Source organism: Falco biarmicus, chromosome 11, assembly GCF_023638135.1.
Source record: "Falco biarmicus isolate bFalBia1 chromosome 11, bFalBia1.pri, whole genome shotgun sequence".
In the NCBI taxonomy this organism is placed as follows: Eukaryota; Metazoa; Chordata; class Aves; order Falconiformes; family Falconidae; genus Falco; species Falco biarmicus.
The window spans coordinates 2,354,067-2,371,186 of NC_079298.1; the positions used below are offsets into that span (position 1 = coordinate 2,354,067).

The 17,120-nt window shown below is 40.2% G+C and overlaps 1 protein-coding gene across 1 annotated transcript; it reads left to right on the forward strand.

Annotated features, from left to right (window-relative positions):
* The first annotated feature begins 626 nt into the window (after nucleotides 1-626).
* LOC130157039 (aprataxin and PNK-like factor) lies at nucleotides 627-16,794 on the forward strand. Its single transcript, XM_056356185.1, is given in 6 exon segments — nucleotides 627-934; nucleotides 936-1,031; nucleotides 7,743-7,868; nucleotides 10,354-10,400; nucleotides 12,207-12,279; nucleotides 15,815-16,794. Coding segments are annotated over 6 exon segments (696 nt in total). The 3' UTR covers nucleotides 15,861-16,794.
* Nucleotides 16,795-17,120: the final 326 nt, after the last annotated feature.

Here is a 17,120-nt window from a genome sequence, read left to right on the forward strand (position 1 = left end):
AGGGGAGTCCTCCTGAGAAACCCTGGGGGCACCCAGAGGAGTCCTGTCCTCAGCAGGTCCTACAGCCGGACAGAGAGGGTCTCACCTGGGTCACCAAACTGACATGCGGAATCGAACTGTACAACTCGAGGGCAGTTACAAAGAGGTATGTTTATTGCAGCGTTGGGTGCAAGGGGGATCGCTACTCCTAACTTGCACGCTGTTTCAACAAGCCGACAGATATTTATTATACAAAGTCATGCAAATACGTAAGGTTTCCAAAAATTCATTATCATAACCTCCTTCCTCTGGCGCCTCTTCAGGATGTACTTTTCATCTTATTGGGCAGTTACCTAAATTTCCTGCTTACCTTTGCATACATTAGCAGTCTGTTGTTTAGTTTCTGTTACCTACTAGAGTTCTTTACACTTCCATCATCTAACCTTTTGTTCAAGTGTAACACATCTGCTGGCTAACGATGAGCCCCAAGCTAATATGTGCCCACGGGGCTGGTTTTAATCTCTATCAAGGTCCTTTCCAGCCTGGGCTCTACTATGATTCTCTCACTTTGAAAACAGGAATGATGAGGCAGAGTTTGACCTTAAAGCTTTTAGTTCTGAAGAATGTACATTTTCAGGTCCTTCAAAATGGAACCTTGTTCCACAGAATGCTCTGGATTTCCTCTTGAGAATACCATGAGAAACATGGCAGGGAATGGCAAGACTGGAACAAAAACCCCTGGAAGTTCTGTGGGAAGAAAAGCTAGGCAGCAGCATAGTAAATTGTCTAAAAGAGTAGGTCAGATCTCCAGTAAAGGAAATAGAATTGAGGAAACAGTAAACAAAGAGCAGATGACTGGTTCTGCAAGCCAACAGGCTCACTGGGCAGGACTTCCTGATCTTTTGGTGCCCAGGAAAGGGACTCTTGAGCCTGATGCAAATCTGGATTACAAGACAGATTTCTGATTCAACCAGAAGTGCAGATACTTCAGAAAGCTCCAAACAGGACAAGCGTAAGAGGACACCTTGCGTGTATGGAACAGGCTGTTACAGGTGAAGCAAAAATAAACCCAGCTTAAGCTAGCTTGTTATTAAGAAGTACTGTATTAGCTACCGAAAACAGTAAAGTCGTTACAAGCTTTGATTTGAAAGAAATCTTTTGGTAAATGGGGACTGATGAGAAACCAATGGCATAGCAAGAATTTTAAAAGTATAAAAGGAGGAGCCAGGATGTCTTGCTAACTTTCAATATAACCTAAACAAGGGATGATGTACTTCAGCAGATTAAACGATGCAGAGTTCTAGGAAATAAGAAACAAAGGTCCACTTTAAAAAGGAAAGAAATAAACCCCCCTGTGTGTACAGTACATGTACCGGCAGGGAGAAGAGATGTAAATGATTGAAATGCCCAACATAGACCCTGTAGGCTTATTTTATTTGCAGCTGAAACTTTTATGAAAGATGAAGTTATTGTATGCTTTGTGATCTGACTATTTAAAATGCTTATTATTTGTTATCCCTAAATAATGGAGAATTACTTCTGTTGTAACTTGGCCAATCTGCACCATTTTTTTTTTAAATTTTTTTTTTTTTTAAGCATTCAGTCCCCTCTTAAAACCAGAACAAGTCACACTTATAAACTCCCTGTGAACCCTTATCTGGTCAGTGTCTTTGGCGATACTTCAATTGAGGGATGATTTTTATTTTTTTTTTTCTGCTACTCATATCCTCTCAATTCACAATCTGTCATACAAATGTTTTGTGCGATACAAATGTTCCAGCAAGATCCCAAAAACCCCAGTGCTGAGTGCCTGGTCTCCTGCTAGTTCTTTCTGCCCAGAAAAGATCTGTAATGCCATGTGTTAATATATTGAAGAGAAGATAGGCGTCTAGAGGTGTTCCTGAGGGTAGCAAGTGACCAGTGACCCGAGAACTGCCTTTAGGAGAAGATTTTGAGCACTACATAAATCTATGTACATTGTAAGCACAAAAGATAAGGCTAATCCAGGAAACAGGAGGTCCTGTGCTTTTTTTTTTTTTTTTTTAAATATTATCACTGTTACTACTTTTGTATTTTTTACCTCTTTCCCCAAGGGGCTTGAGTGACAGTAAAAGCTTAGGTTGTTCAGCAAACAAGCAAGCACAAGTAAATGGGTTCTTGTGTATGTTTGGTGTGCCTGTTGCTGCAGGTAACTGCGTAAAGCTGTTGTGTTCATGAGCACATCAGACTTCCAGTTTTCATGTAGCATTCCTTCGCATATCTCAGTTTTTGCCCTTCATGATTATGAGGAGGACATGGTTCATTAGGCAGCCAAGCTGATCCAGTAGTACAAATGCAGCCTTTAGTTTGCTCCAGCTACTTTTCATTTTGCTCAGACAAGTTTTCCCCTCCGTGGGGGTGAAGCTGATTCAGTGCTCTGACACGCTGAAGGATTCCTAATGTTTTGGAAGGCAAGTTTTAGTTACAGGTAACATGCAATAGGAGTCTGCATGTGCACGTTTCTTCTTGGGTCTTTATTCTAAAACATTTGGCAGCAGTACTTTTGGGAAGTGTTGCTTTGTAAGAAGAAAAGAATGCTCTGAAAGAGCACATAACGAAATCTTATTTTGTTGGAGAAATTTGTAAATAGGAAGTATCAAAACCATCAGCTTTGATCTTCAGGAAATGTGATGAGACTAAACCTGCTTGTTTGCAAAGAAAGGTGCTTTATCGTCTGTCCTGTATGTGCTTTTAATGCAAGACCACCAAGTAGTCATTCTGCATCAATGAGATAGCTATGTTGCAGTAAAGCAAGCCATTGCAGTTACCCATATTCTTGACAGAAGTGTACATAAGTGTGATGTGAATGGACGCTTTGAAGGAACGCATTGATAGCGTATTCAGTTTTTGATTGTGTAGTGTTCTCCTTGAGCAAAACCTGTTTTTTAGAGTTGCTAAGGAAGAGGAGCTGCTTTGAGTGCTCTTTTGAGTACGATGAGTAGCTGGTTTTTGTCTCCTTCCATTAACCTTATGAAAGGTGTCTTCTAGCACAATGTGCTGTAGGAGTCAACGTCTTAAATGAGGACTGCTTTGGTAGCCATAACATTTCCTTACAGTGTTCTTTCTAGGTGAGGTTTCATATAAAATGTCATTTTTCCAATAACTGAATGCTCTTCAGTTTTCTAATCCGTATTTTATAAACTCCTAGTAAGAGATACTTGTCTTCTGCATATGACAGGCACCTTTGGTGGGTGCGTGGTTGAACAGCACAAATGGAAAAGATGAAATGTTAGTTTAGTTGATTTTATTAGATGTCTCTAACACATAGCTGAAATGTTTAGGAAATAACTTTGTAACCCATAGCTCAGTTTCTTCATTTATGAATTTGAAAACACTGCTTTTTGAAAGAGTCAAGCTTGATTCACACTTCTCTCTGCAGAGATTCTTCTTCTTATCCTCCGTCAGTGTGAGATTCTCTTCCTGTGGCAGTCTGAAGCTTTTTCCAAATCGAAAGAAACTGCTGTTACCACTAGGAGGCAAGTGCTCTGTCTGTGTTATATCTGACTATATTTGTTGTCAAGGAACTTACTCTTTGAATACTGTCTGGTGTTCATTTTCTTGTCTGCTGCTCGCTTTTCAGAAGTTAGAAGAATAGGGATTTAAAAACAAAACCAAATCCAAACCCAACCCCCATTTCGAGTTGCGTAGTAGGGGTGTGGTACAGCTGAACTCTCATCTCTGAAACTGTAATTTCACAATTTTTGTCCACAATTCTGTCCTTTGGCTAGCCTGTGGTACAGTTCTGTGCTGACTGGGTGTGTGTGAATCTTCCCTGTAACTGTCAAAGCAGGGCATGCTCAACCAGCCTTTGGATTTGTATGTGCATTCTTCTAAATACTGTGCTCTTTGTTTATGAAAAGAAGTATTTTTCATTTCACCTTCAGCTTGTAAATCTGGCAGCTACAGACTTGCATCTGTCTTTTTATGAGACCTGTTTTCTAGTAAGACTTGGAGTTTAGAACTTATAAACATCTTACACGCACTTGTGGCGTTAACTTCAGGCTTGAATACTATGGCTTTATAACTAGTGCTGGTGAGTCATTACGTTTTCCTTACCAGTTTCTTTAGTAGGCTGAGAAAATAAGCCCTTGAGATGGCAGGGGTCTCCTGCATGTGATTAAGAAGAGCCAGGGATTCTGACCTTACCACTTAAATTTGTTTTAGAAAAAGCTTTTAAGATGCTTTTGGGAGCTGCATAGATGAAAACTGTCTTGAGTATTTCACTGAGCGATGCTCAGCTGCTGCTGGAGATGACTGCATTGATTCTGAAGAACTTTGTAAGTGTTACTTGCATAATTTTTATTTGCATAATTTTCTGCCACAAATTCAGAGCTTCTGTGTATGAGAAGGCAACTCTCCTAAAACTTTATTCTTAAAATAGGCTTTTAATTGGTTATTTTTTGTGCGAGTAAAGCTTAATGATTTTGTTTTGATCAAATTAATAACGTATTCCTGTGCAGCAAGGTTTTGTTGTAAAACTAACTTTGGAGTGCAGCTTCCAGCGTGAAAGGTGCTGTGCTCTTACAACTCAGATCTCTTGTATTCAAAAAAACCCAAACAAACCCTCAAACAACCCAAACTCTTAATAAAAGGAAGAAGATTTTTGCAAGAAGGGATAATGTGTACTTAATATTAGCTGTGCATTTCTCTGCTTCTATTTATTTTGCTGGATATCGTTGCACAACATCTAGAAATGGAGTAAGTATAAATTATCCACGTAAAGGTAAGAGAAACTATGATGTTGTTACTAGTCCTGAGCATCTGAAATAGGACATGTTTAAGGTGCTTCACAGGTGATGAATAATTTGAGGAGCATCATCCACTGGCCCAAAGAATCCTGAGGCCCAGTGATAGGGTGCGTACCTCAAGACCCTTCCCTTTTTCTTGCTTCCTCCTATACAATTTTTTTTCTTTTTTCTCTCCTGCAATAAAGGCTCTTTGGTATTGGCCAAATAGCTTTTGAAGTAAATTCATGAAAGGAACTGGCTATCACCTAAAACAGAATAGGTTAGCTAACTGGCAGCTCTTAGGCCTTCTTTCCTTCATGACTATGATGCTGTGTGTATCTTATTGTAGGAATAAGTATTAAAATGATTTCACAGAGCATTAGCTGCTTCTGTGTCCCTTTGAGAAGATGAATTGTGTTTCAAATGACTGAACTCAAATTCTGGCTAACATGGCTAGTACGTTAGCTCTGTGCATTTAGAAAACAAAGCAAGTAGCCTCTAAAATGACTTGGTTTCATCCCATTTATTTTTAAATGGCAAAAGAAGTAGGCAGCCAGCCTGAATGTGGCGTTAGAAGTGATGTTTTCTGAGAACTTGTAGAATAAAAGACTGGTAAATGCAGCCTTGCAATGATATCTAGTGAAACAGTATTTACTTACCCTACAGTCTGCAGAAATCAACAGAAAAGACCAGAACCAGAACGAGGCGTCTGTCACCTGTGTAAATAGGACTAAGGGACACTGGATCTCTGATAAGTAGCTCCTGGAAGAGTTTATCTGTAGCTTGCTTGCTGAGTTTCCCGAGTGAAAGATACCAAGCAGGTGGAGATGTAAAAGTATTAATACTAACTATCTAATCTGTTTTCGGTGCCTGAAAGGAGGCCTGAATGGTTAGTGGGGCTCACGGTGCTTAAGTAATCATTTTGCAAAAGCTGTAACAAATGCTTTTTCTCTTACGGTGTTGGTTGAAATGCTGAAAATAATACTGACTGTTCCCTAGAAAGTTCATAAGAGCCCGTTGTGGTCAGTGAGGAAGCTGCTGTGTATGTCGCTAGCTGCATACGTGCTTCTGGCTTGGTGTTTCTAAATGCAGCTGTAACAAGTGCAAATGACAGCAGTAATCCCTCTGCAGTTTAAAGTTATCATTGCTCTTGCTTGAGGCAAGCAGTTCACTTTTACAGTTTGCACAAAGATGTTGATTATGTACACTGGGAATTAGTGGTAAATCACTGAAGTATTTTGTGTATATCTTTTGGAAAATCATTTATTAAAACATCTCGCTTTTCTTGCTTTCAAATATGCTTGAAAAAAGTGTCTCTAAAAGAAATCAGAGGGAAAAAGTAGATTTGCTTTTAGTACAGTATGTTCACTATGACATAATTTTTTGTAGTGTCTTTTGATCTGCCCCATGAATTTCTCCTGAAGTCGTAATGTATTTTTCTGTGTTCTTTTTAACATCACTTCTTCACAAAGTGATGTTGTTTATAGCTGCCTTGTCTTGTACGGTGCTCTCATCACTAACATCGGTGTGGCTCAGCTACACACAGAGTTATGTCTTAGGGTACAACTTCATGTCATCGTTGTGATTTGGTATTTCAAATAAAATGCCACGGTAGCCAAGGCAAACCTGAGAGCATAATCAATGTAATGTCCAGGAGACTGCTCCATTGTTTTGCCAGTTGATGGGGTCAATAGATAGCACACAGAAACCAATACAGAAGATACCCTTGATGCACTGTTTGTTTCAAATTAATGCAGAAAATAAGGCAATATGCACATACAGAAGGATTAGCCTACGATACCCTGATTCAAACAATAAAACAGATAAGCAAGGCAATGCACCTAATCGTTACTATTCACAGCTAGCTGTAGTGGTTCAGAAAGATACATCACCCGTTGCCCTAACAGGTTGCCATCCTCCAGCTCCGCAGTCGCTGGGGAGCCCCTGTTGCACGAGGATCTGGAGAGCCTGTCCCGGCAGCTGGGAAGTCCTGCGCAGGGCATCTCCTGGTAGGTGAGGTCTGCAACGTCGCTGCAAGAGGGTTCAGCTTTTATACTATTAATAAACAAGCTCACGTAATTCCAAACGTGGAAACATCTGGTTTCACTCTCCTGTCAGATGCCACCAAAGCCTGGCCAGGGGTTGGGAGGAACCGAGGGAGTTCCCTTTATCGACTGGATTTTAACCACCGGTTTCCAGACAAGGCCAAACAGCTGGATTCATGGCTTTGGCCGCCTGCCTCTAAGCAAGGAAGGATGCGCTGTCTCTTCTCTCATGATTGTAGTTTATCCAAGGTGCATCTTTTGCTAATGGCCATACATGGTTCACTAATGACCGTGCATATTTCGCTAATGATTGGATACTAAATACATATATTTAAGGTTGGGTTGGCGGGTTCTTCTGGAGGTCAGCTTCGGCTCAGGGCCTGCTGCTCAGGCCCCAGCACTTCACCCCTCTGGAATAATACGCTGGCATTTGAAGTGTTCAAGTGAGTAGTAACTTGCATACGGAACAGAAGTAATGATTGAGACATGCTGCCTGAAGCTCACAGGTGATCACCCGAGAGCGTGGGAAGGCTTCAGGACTGCAGTTGCTCGGCTGCCATGGGTTGGCCCTCGCAGCTTGAGCTCAGACTTTGCGAGAGGTTTGTGTAGCACTTGGTAACTCCAGAGGGAGTCATGACGGAGCAAGCCACGGAGCGAGATTCATGCTATGGGACTACATCAGTAGATTGTGTATGTGTTGGAGGCCTGAAACGTAAAGCTGATGATGGCAAATAGGAGAATTCATGTTTTAACCTCTTGCGGCCTCTGCTGAAACAAAACTTTTCTTCAGTTATCCTGAAAGCAGGTCTTACATTCTGCACCAAGTTAAACGTTAAAAGCTTCTCTTTCTGTAACCGCTGAAAATGTCACTGATTCAGTAACACCTTTCTTACCTCCACTTCTCCTGTTTAAATGGAATAGTCAGTTCTTGATCTATATTTGTCTTTTGCAGGAAGAATCCCATTCACTTTCAGCAGTTTAGTCACCCTAATGACGATGACAATCATGAAACAGAGATCGTAACTCAGGATAACAATGATAACCGGCCTGAATGTCTGTATGGAATGGCTTGTTATAGGTAAGAAGCACTGTACAAAATGGCTTTTCTTGTTTTACAGGTTAAGAATGTTCTCCCCTGGAGTTGCAAATTGACAGTAGGATAGTGATGTTAAATCTTGACTGTGGCTTTCCAAATTTACTGGCGCCAGACTGCTACCTTTATGCCACCAAGGTCTGTGCAAAGTATTTGTGATTTCAGCTGGTGAACATGAAGCCTTGACTTTTGGAACCTGTTCAGTGGCCTAGAGATCAAAACTTTCTCATTTTTCAACCTGAAGTAAACTGTTCTTGTATAGAAACAATAATTTATTGTTACATGTTCTTCTTGATATGTAACTTTTAGTTCAGATTTTGACAAAATATTTGTTAAGATTTTGTACAAACCCTCTATTTTAGTCAGTATTTGATTTGTTAGAAAGCATAATTTAGGTACCAGCAAGAAAATCCAGTTTATGGCTGACTGCTGTTTCTTTTAGCAGCTGTTGATTTTCTTCAAAAGATCCTTTTGTTCCATTTGTTTCTCAATATCTAGGTTTTACACTTGTATTTAGCAGAGTGTAAGGACTGCTTTGTAATTGATGCAATGGACAAAAGGATATATTTTGAGACAACAGCCCTTCTGTGGGGGCATATTGAAACTAACAGCTGCTGTTAAAGATTGTGCTTGAGCAGAAACATTTTCTCTCTCTCTCCCTGGAAGCGTGATGATCCTAAAGAGTGTGTTCTTTATAAAGTGTAACAAAATGGGAGTAACTTTTAAGGAAAAGCCATCTTATGTTCAACTAATGCAGAAGAAGTGTTTCTTTTCTCAAAAACCATCTGTGAGATGAATTTCTCATCTCAGGATGCGAAATCTAGGTTTATACCGCTCCTGAAATTGCCAACATACTTTTCAGGAGTACAATGGACACTGTCCAAAACTAAAACTGTCTCTCCTTGCAGATAAGTCAACTCCTGTGCTGTATTAGTTGATCATTTCTTAAACAGCGTTTCATTCTTTTTGGGGTAGAAGAAAGGAGGCACCCACAAAGCAATGATAATTCTTTCCACAAAGCAACAGGTGTCATTTGAAGGATTTGGATGTTATTTTTGTTGTCTTTATCTGTTGGCTACTACTGGAATACATAATTGAGTTATCTAAATGTTGTGCCTTGAGTTGGGATCAAATGCTCTGATGCTACCAACACTTGCAAAACACTGGATTAAGCAACTGTTCTGTTTCAGTACGATATTTAATAGAAAGCTGTACTTGTTGTTTTTATTCAGATAACTATCCCTTCTAATGCACATGAAATGCACTTTGGGATAGCAGTAGCTATAAAACTGTAAATCAGCTTCAAGTATGTGAATGTGTAACAAGTTATTTGATGTAAAAATAAGATTTTCTTACTGAAGAGTATTCTGTTTTTGAAGAATAAGAAAACATAAGCAACTAGTTTTACAAGGCAGTCTTCACAGCAAGGGTATTTTGTAAAATATCAAAAAAATTCTGCAGTTATAGAAATTAATCTTGTGTTTCAAGCAATGTCAAATGGTATGTCATTCTTAAATAGTGGGCTTTAATTGTTGATTCTTTTTCAGAAGGAGAAATTAGGACAACTGAACCAGTTTTCTTCCAAAGTTAGAATTTTTTTTAATTTTAATTTTCTGCACAGAAGTAAATTGAGCTGAAACAATTTTAACGTGCCGCTCTAATACACTAACACAACAGATCAGCACGGTGTAAGTGGGACCAAGTTAAAACATTAGAACAGCATTGGATAACTGCTTTAGGGGGTGGGATAAATCAGTGTGTTCATGACCTGGATCGCAGCCTGAATGAGGGGAGCATTTATTGCAGATCAAAGAGTAAGTTGACTTTAAATTTTTAATTTTCATTGCATTGATGCTGTTTTTTAATAGAAGACATACACACTTGTATATTGAACTTCCCAGATTGCAGCAGCATATTGCAGAAATGAGTAAACTCTCTTAACAGTCCTTCTTTGGCCTTTCCCTGTGATACTTTGAGACAGGCAATTCTTTTCAATTTCTTTAATTTTCCCAAACTATTTGATTTTTAGCCTTATGTTGCAGAATATGGAAGTTACGGCTGGGTATCTCAGACTTGTGATGCACTGTGTGTGCATTGCACTTTGTGCACCAGAGGTTATGTTCTGGTTTTGGTTTTAGTGAGAGTAAATAATTGGATCAGTTCTTATTATGCTGAACAAATGCATCTCATCTTACAAGTTTGGAAACTATCTCATCTCTTGGTTTTGGTCAGCTGTCTTTTTTATTTTTTTTTAAAAGGCTGAAACAAAAGGAACTCTTATGGAACCCTTTTTTTCTTCCACCCTACATTACGTAAGCTGAGACACTGCAGTAAGGCACTGGTCACAGAATTTTATTTTAAAAAGAAGTGAAAATTATTCACAAAATACAGAGGAGTTCTGGGAACTTGTTAGGTTCTTGTTAGGTGTGGAACAAGGTGGCAAATCAAGCTTTTACTGTTTTCTTTGCAGGAAGAATCCACAGCATAAACTAGAATACAAGCACAGTGCACCTCCAGGTAAGCCAAGTTGTTCAGTATAGCTCAAAGTGGGGGGAAAAAAACCCCAAACCCAGTAATGGATGCCAACACCTTGGAATAAAATGCTTTAAGTGAGAAAGTAACATTGCATTTGCAGCTTGCTCTGTATTGCCCTGCACCCTTGCTCTTCTTGAGCATGCGGTGTTGCCGTTGTCTGTGATAAGGAAGGTAAGGCTGCTTGGCCGCTGCACACTTACATTCACTTTTTCAAATGTTTTTCAACTGAAACAAGATGGTCTGGGTCAGACACCGCTGACATAGTTTGTATGCTTTATATCTTAGGATTTGACAAAAATGCCAGGTGGCAAGTGGCTGTTTTCATGAGTTTAACAGGTTTTATTGAAAACTAAGCATGGTATAGCATGGTCTTACCAGATCTCTCTATTCTGCTTCCTCCATTTGGAGCTGGAGTATTACAGTGAAAACAGGGAATATACTGAAGTATTTCTCAACATTTCAAATGGATACTGCAGTAAATTTTTTCTGTAGCTTTTTTTCCCATCCCCACAGCAAAATGTGTATATCCCTATAGCATGTATGTTCTGTTGAGGCTTGGAGGGAATATAATTAAAACTGAATCTGAGATTCTATTCTAAAAGTCTTTTTGTATTCCAGTAACTAGACTTGTTGAAAAACACAGGGGAATATACTGTTTATATTTTGTCTGTTCTTAGAGAATTCAAAGATGTACTTTGCATTCTTTTTGTGCTTTTTCTTAATTATTGGACTTGGAGGGGTTTTTTTCCCCAATTTAATTCCCAATGCAAAAAGACAATACTTTAGAGCAGAACAGTTAGGGAAATGTAATGATAATGCATTTTACTTCAAAAAATCAGGATTATGACATTACCCCTGCCCATGGCAGGAGGGGTGGAACTAGATGACCTTTAAGGTCCCTTCCAACCCAAACCATTCTATGATTCTATGGTTATTAAGGAGAAATTGCATTTATGGAAACAATGGCTTAAAATATTTAAATGCTTTGAAATACTGCAATTGTCTGCTGTAAAAACCCCAAACAGTACCGATGATGTTTGTCTACAGATGGCATGGTTCATAATTGTAAGAACAGTTCATCTGGGTAATCTTTCAAGAATCATTTAATACAAAAAAAAAGGTTTTTGGGGGCAGCAGAGTAGTTTTTATACTTGTAAATACAGCACAACCATTGCAGCATTTCTTTTAATAAGTCAGTCTTCTGTTGTAGCAACCTCTCCGAATAACCTTATTGCTAGGTTGTACTCTGTCCTGGCTAATAACATTTCTTTCTTTAGTACCTGAAAGAAGAACACGACAAAAACTTCAAAAAATGGTATGTTCTGATGTTATGAACGGGCCCATCAGCATGGGATGCAACTGATCTGCTTTGGGTTTTGGGGCATTTAGTGGTGCTGGAGATGCCTGATAATACTTACCTGAGAAGAAGGTAGTCATTATTTTAGTAAAACTCTGCTTCCTTTTTTGCAAGTAATAGTGCTGGAATTGAATTCCTGTGTGCTGAGCACACCTGTCCTTCCCTGGAAGCAGGCAGCGAAACAAACAAATGTTTTGAGAGACATGTGTGACCAAATCAATTCTTCCTTCCTTGAACAGGGTTCATAATAGGATGAAAGGAGCCAATAGTTCATCCACAGCTAGTTAAGGTTACCCCATGAAGACTGATTGCTCTTGAAACATTGAGATACTCCTTCTGCATTGCGTTGACCTCTAAATAAATGTCAAAAGATATCTGCAGATGTGGTGATGAGCTTTTCTTATATTTACTCTGAGGTATTGATGTTACAGGCTTGTTAGGACTGAAGTGTCGAAGAAGGGTAATGCCTTTCAGCTGGGGCAGTGTTCCCTGTGAACTATGTACGTATCCTTCGAACTGTAGTTTCTAGACATCAGTGAGGATTGTGTAGTATCACAGGCAAGCTGTAGTCTCTCTTGATAATGTAACCTGTAATACTGTGTATGAGTATCTCCTCCATTTACCAGTAGTACACCTAGCTTGCTTTGCTGCTGCCAATAATATTAACTTACATGTGGCAGGTGCATGGGCTCCAGTTTTAAATATCCTTTAGCTCTGTTTCAAGGCATCTCTTTTATCTCAGTTTGGCTTCCAAATGTGAAGCTTCCTGTTATTTCTAAAATAATTGAAAAGTGAGCGTTGAAGAGCAGTCTGAAAGCCTGATGATAAGCCATCTTTACTTTCACTGGCCTGAACAAGGCATGAGGATGTGGAACTGCTGCATCTCGAGTGGAGGTGGGAACTGACTTGTCTTCTTTGAGATCACCAAGGTGTGGCTGGGCATTTCCTACAGAAATCTTCAAAACAGAGATCTGCCTTCTAGAGAAAGTAAAGTGCAAATAGCTGTAGTTTTCTAGACAAAGCGTTTTGGCCTCCATTCTGTTCTGCGACCTACTTTCCACTCGGGAATGTCTTTCCCATCCCATTTCCTTATCATGTGTGTGTACTTCTGCTGTCACTGAATGCTTGATATGGGTGTATCTGTGCGCTAGCATATTTTGAGGCATATTTGTTAGCTGTACGCTTTGCCACATCCCATGATGCAAGTATGAGCCCCATCTTGATCACCGCTCCCTTGCAGAAATGTGCATTAAAGAGTGGCAAGAATTGTAAGCAGCGTTGTAAGTGCAGCGAGCGGTTAAGATTTTAATAATGAAGCAAGCTGGACTGTGTGCATATCTGAAGTTTAAAGCGAATCTTGAAGGTTTAAAATTGTAGCTGTGTCTTTCATAAGAGGACCTTCCTTACCAGGATGGTAGATCCTGTGTGTGCAGCTCATGGCAGGTGGTCAGCCAGGCATGGCTATGGATGGAAAAGTGCTTCTCTTGTAAATGTGTAAATCTTTGACATGGAAGTGAAATTCAATCTGTTAAATTCAACTCCTCATCCTAAGAACGAACCAGGGAAAAAATGATATTCCATGCACAGTGGGAAGAAGGGAATTCATTAATTAAAGTTCTGTTCATATTTAATGATTGTTTAATTTTCTTTTTTCCCCTCGATATCTTGTTGACTGGCTTGCTTCGTTCTCTTGAGGGCAAAGCTTGTAAAAGGTTGCACTCAGCAAGCTCACGTCTGAGGCGGTCGTACCGAGCCATGCAAGATCACACAGGCAAGGTTCCATTAGCCTTTATTTCGTGCTGTTTGGCACAACTGCACTGTTAAGCACAGCAGGATTAATTTCTGTTCAAGTGCACTGAAACTCCGCCAGCCAAGAAAAGAAGGGTGCTATCTACATGACATTTGCCATGTTTAGTTTTTAACATCGATAGTCTAATTGCTGCGAGATGGATTACAAATTGCCAATAGAGAATGTGGTCTATGTTCTGAGAAACAGTCTAAGGCTAATTACTGGGGAAATAGCTGTAAGGGAGGAAGGGAAAAAAAAAAAAAAAAGAGAAAGGCTGGAGTGTGTGTTGTCATTAAATTGTCACTAGTGAATGACTTCACTGCCTTGTTGCTACTTGGATGAATGACCTGCTGTGGCTATGGAGTCTGAGAGTTCTCCTGCACACTTCTGTGTATGTTTTCTAGCAAGCTGATCGGCTCACTTCCAAACATAACCCCTTGTAAAGGGGTGGTCAGCAAGCTTTTTCTCCCCGTGTGAAGGAGATACTTCCAGGGAATGTTTCAAGGTCATATTTATAAATACGGTACTAGGGGAAAGGCAGAATTGTGCTTAATGAGCAGCTTCAGGGGCTGTGGAGCTGAATTAAACTATAGCAGAAAGAGAGGAGTGGGAAGACATGGAAGGAAGTGCATCATTCACTGCTGAAATCTAAAAACACTGGTGGATGAAAACCAACATTGTATGCTCCTCATACATTTGTAGGAGAAATATGGAAGTAATCAGTATTTTTCCAGAATTCCTATTTCTGTTGTAAAATACCACCTGCAGTGCTGTGAAAGTGAAGAGCAGTTTTTCTTTGTTAATCCGGTCTTGGGTTTATTATTCTCACAGGCTTAGGCTGAGAAGAGAGATTTTGTTCTTAATGTATTTAGCATCTTTGTTTCAACTTCTCCCTCCAGACACAATTCCTTCTGCACGACTATAGTCTGTGATTCTTAGAAAAAATTCTGCTGTTATGGGTAAACATGGGCATAATTACTTTCCTCTAAAGTCTGGTAAACAGTAAACTAGCAAGCATCATATGGGCTGTAATCACAGCCGAAATTGACAGTTGATATTTTCAGGATTTTCTGCTAGGTGCTATATAGGTTGCTAGCCATAGGATATTTCTCAGTTGTAGTATTGGCTGTGTCACACATGGCTGACTTTATTCTTTGAAGTCATTGGGTGCCTCTGTAGCACAGTTCACCCATAAAATTGTGTACCTTTGAGGGAATTGACTGCTGCTGTAAGTGCTTTTGAAAACCTTGCTATAGAGTATAAAATGTTAATCAGACCATAAGATAATTCTGGAATAGTAACATTCCCACTAGCAGAAAAATGTAACTGACAGAGGATGTGATCTGACTGCACCAGGTGCTGGTGTTCTTGCTTGTTCACCACACGCACAGCTTGAGTGTCTGGAGCTCTGACCTGAGATTACAAGAAGCTGCTAAGAAATACCTGAGGTTAATATAAACATGGATGATTTGGACTGGGTTGTGTAGCTGAGAAGACACATTTCTAGTTTCATATAAAAGATGATAAGAACTGCTCAACAGATAAATCATTATGAGATCATTGACAGGTTATCTCCAAATGAGGTAAGAATGCAGAAACTGGAGGCTGGGAAGGAAAGGAACAAATACAGCTTTACTCGGGGGTGTGACTTAAGGGCAGCATACCATGGCTGGAATATTAACAGACTGTGGCTAGTTAGGAATTGTGGGCCTGTAAGAAAAAGGGAGGTAGCGTAGGCTGGTAGAGCAATGGTCGTGCACATCTGCCAAAGTCCCAAAGCAGTGGAAATAAACTTGTTAAAGGTTCACAGCTACCGATAAGTAAAAGGAGAAGGCAATGCTGCTATGGCAGCAGCTTTGCATCGATGCTACCAAGTCAGGTAGATAAGGCTTCTTCAAAAATCAGGCTTGCCCTGTCTCTGGGAACTGGTTTATATATGTCAACATATTTGAGCAATTAAAAGACTACTGCAAGACAAGCTGCCTAAAAAAGTTCAGGAACATGCAGTGAGCAGCATCCATTTCTTGTGAATAGAGGTTTCCAAGTTTTGACTCCTGCCAATGTAGAGTATTGTGACATACTGGGAAGAGAGAAGGCAATTTAATCACAAAGTGTGAGCTGTGCAGAAGATGGATAGGCAGCAGATTGGACAGCAGCGCGATAGAATAGACTGAACTGGGAAAGGGGTAGGCTGCATCCAGCTCAGGAAAGAAGTGTTCAGCATTTGTTGTTTCCTTAACGTGTGTTCAGAAAGGAAGCACAGACTACACAGCACAGATCGAAGTTGAGAACGTAGGAGGTGAGTGATCTAGCAGATTGTCTTTGCTGACCTGAAGCTCAGGAAAGAAGTGAATGGGAATTCAAAGCCATGTCAGATTCCAAAGAGCAAGAGTATAAAGTAGCCCTAAGTAAATATGGGTGGGTGAAGGCAGAAAATTTAGAGTCGGAATAGCTGTCTAGCAAGAGCTAGGGGCTAAAGGGCAAGAAAGATGCCTTGTTTAGGTATAGAAGTAGCAGGAAGATGACCAGGAAAATTGTGTATGCCACTCCTTCAGGAAAGGAGAGTTGTCAGAAGATGTTATCTGATACCGTTTTCTTCTGATATCAGAAGATGTTATCAGAAGAGGCCTGGCAACTGTTTTCCAAGTGCTGGAAGAAAAGCCACTAAGGAGAACTTTCTTAATTGATCAGACTGGTAAGCCCTGCAGTAGTGGTCAGAGAGGGATGGTACAGCTTTACATGAGAGTCTTGAAAGTCAAACACAAAATTGTCAGCATTGGATAGAGTGCTTTAGTTGAGCCTTTCTCCTGCTGAGGAGAGAGGCTAACTAGATGGCCCCTGCAAGGTCTCTTTCGTTCTGTATTTATTATTCATGAATATATGGCATTTTTGTCCCTACAGGAGAAAGGGCTGTGGAGAAAGATGCGGCGAATGAAGAGACGGGACGCAGCTTGATGCAAGCAAATGTCAGTTTATTGTACAGAAGCACGAGGTTATATACACTTTCAGAAGCTGCGCGTTTTAAACAGATTGGTTCTTGAAGCTAAGCATTGCATCCTAGGCAATCCCTGACTGGTGGTTAACTGCCATCAATTAACAGCAAGCTGTTACCTTTCCTTGGCGCCATCCTTGGCGCCATCCGTCTCCCACTCCCCTGTGCTCTGTAAACACGTCTCATCATGTTAATTGTTGTCTAGACAAGCTTGAGCACATTCCCCTCAGCTAACTGATTGCCATGCATGGTCCTGGTTTCCAGCCCGCTTCTGCAGAAAGATGAACCACATGAGTATGACCTTAATGGCGGCTTTAGAGATGATGAGGAAGAGGTGTGCAAACCTACCAATGAAGACTCTGACTGGGAACCAAGTTCAGAAGACAAGGATAACAAAGATGTTGAAATGCTTTTGCAAGAAGCGTCTAGATTTGTTAGAACCAAAAAGTAGCCATAGGGGGACAGCATTACGAATGCCCAAGCTGGTTATGTTAAAACATGAATGTGTAAGGAGGGGAATTGCTTTGAAAGCTATTTTTTCCTCAGTGATGTAGGCACTGCAGG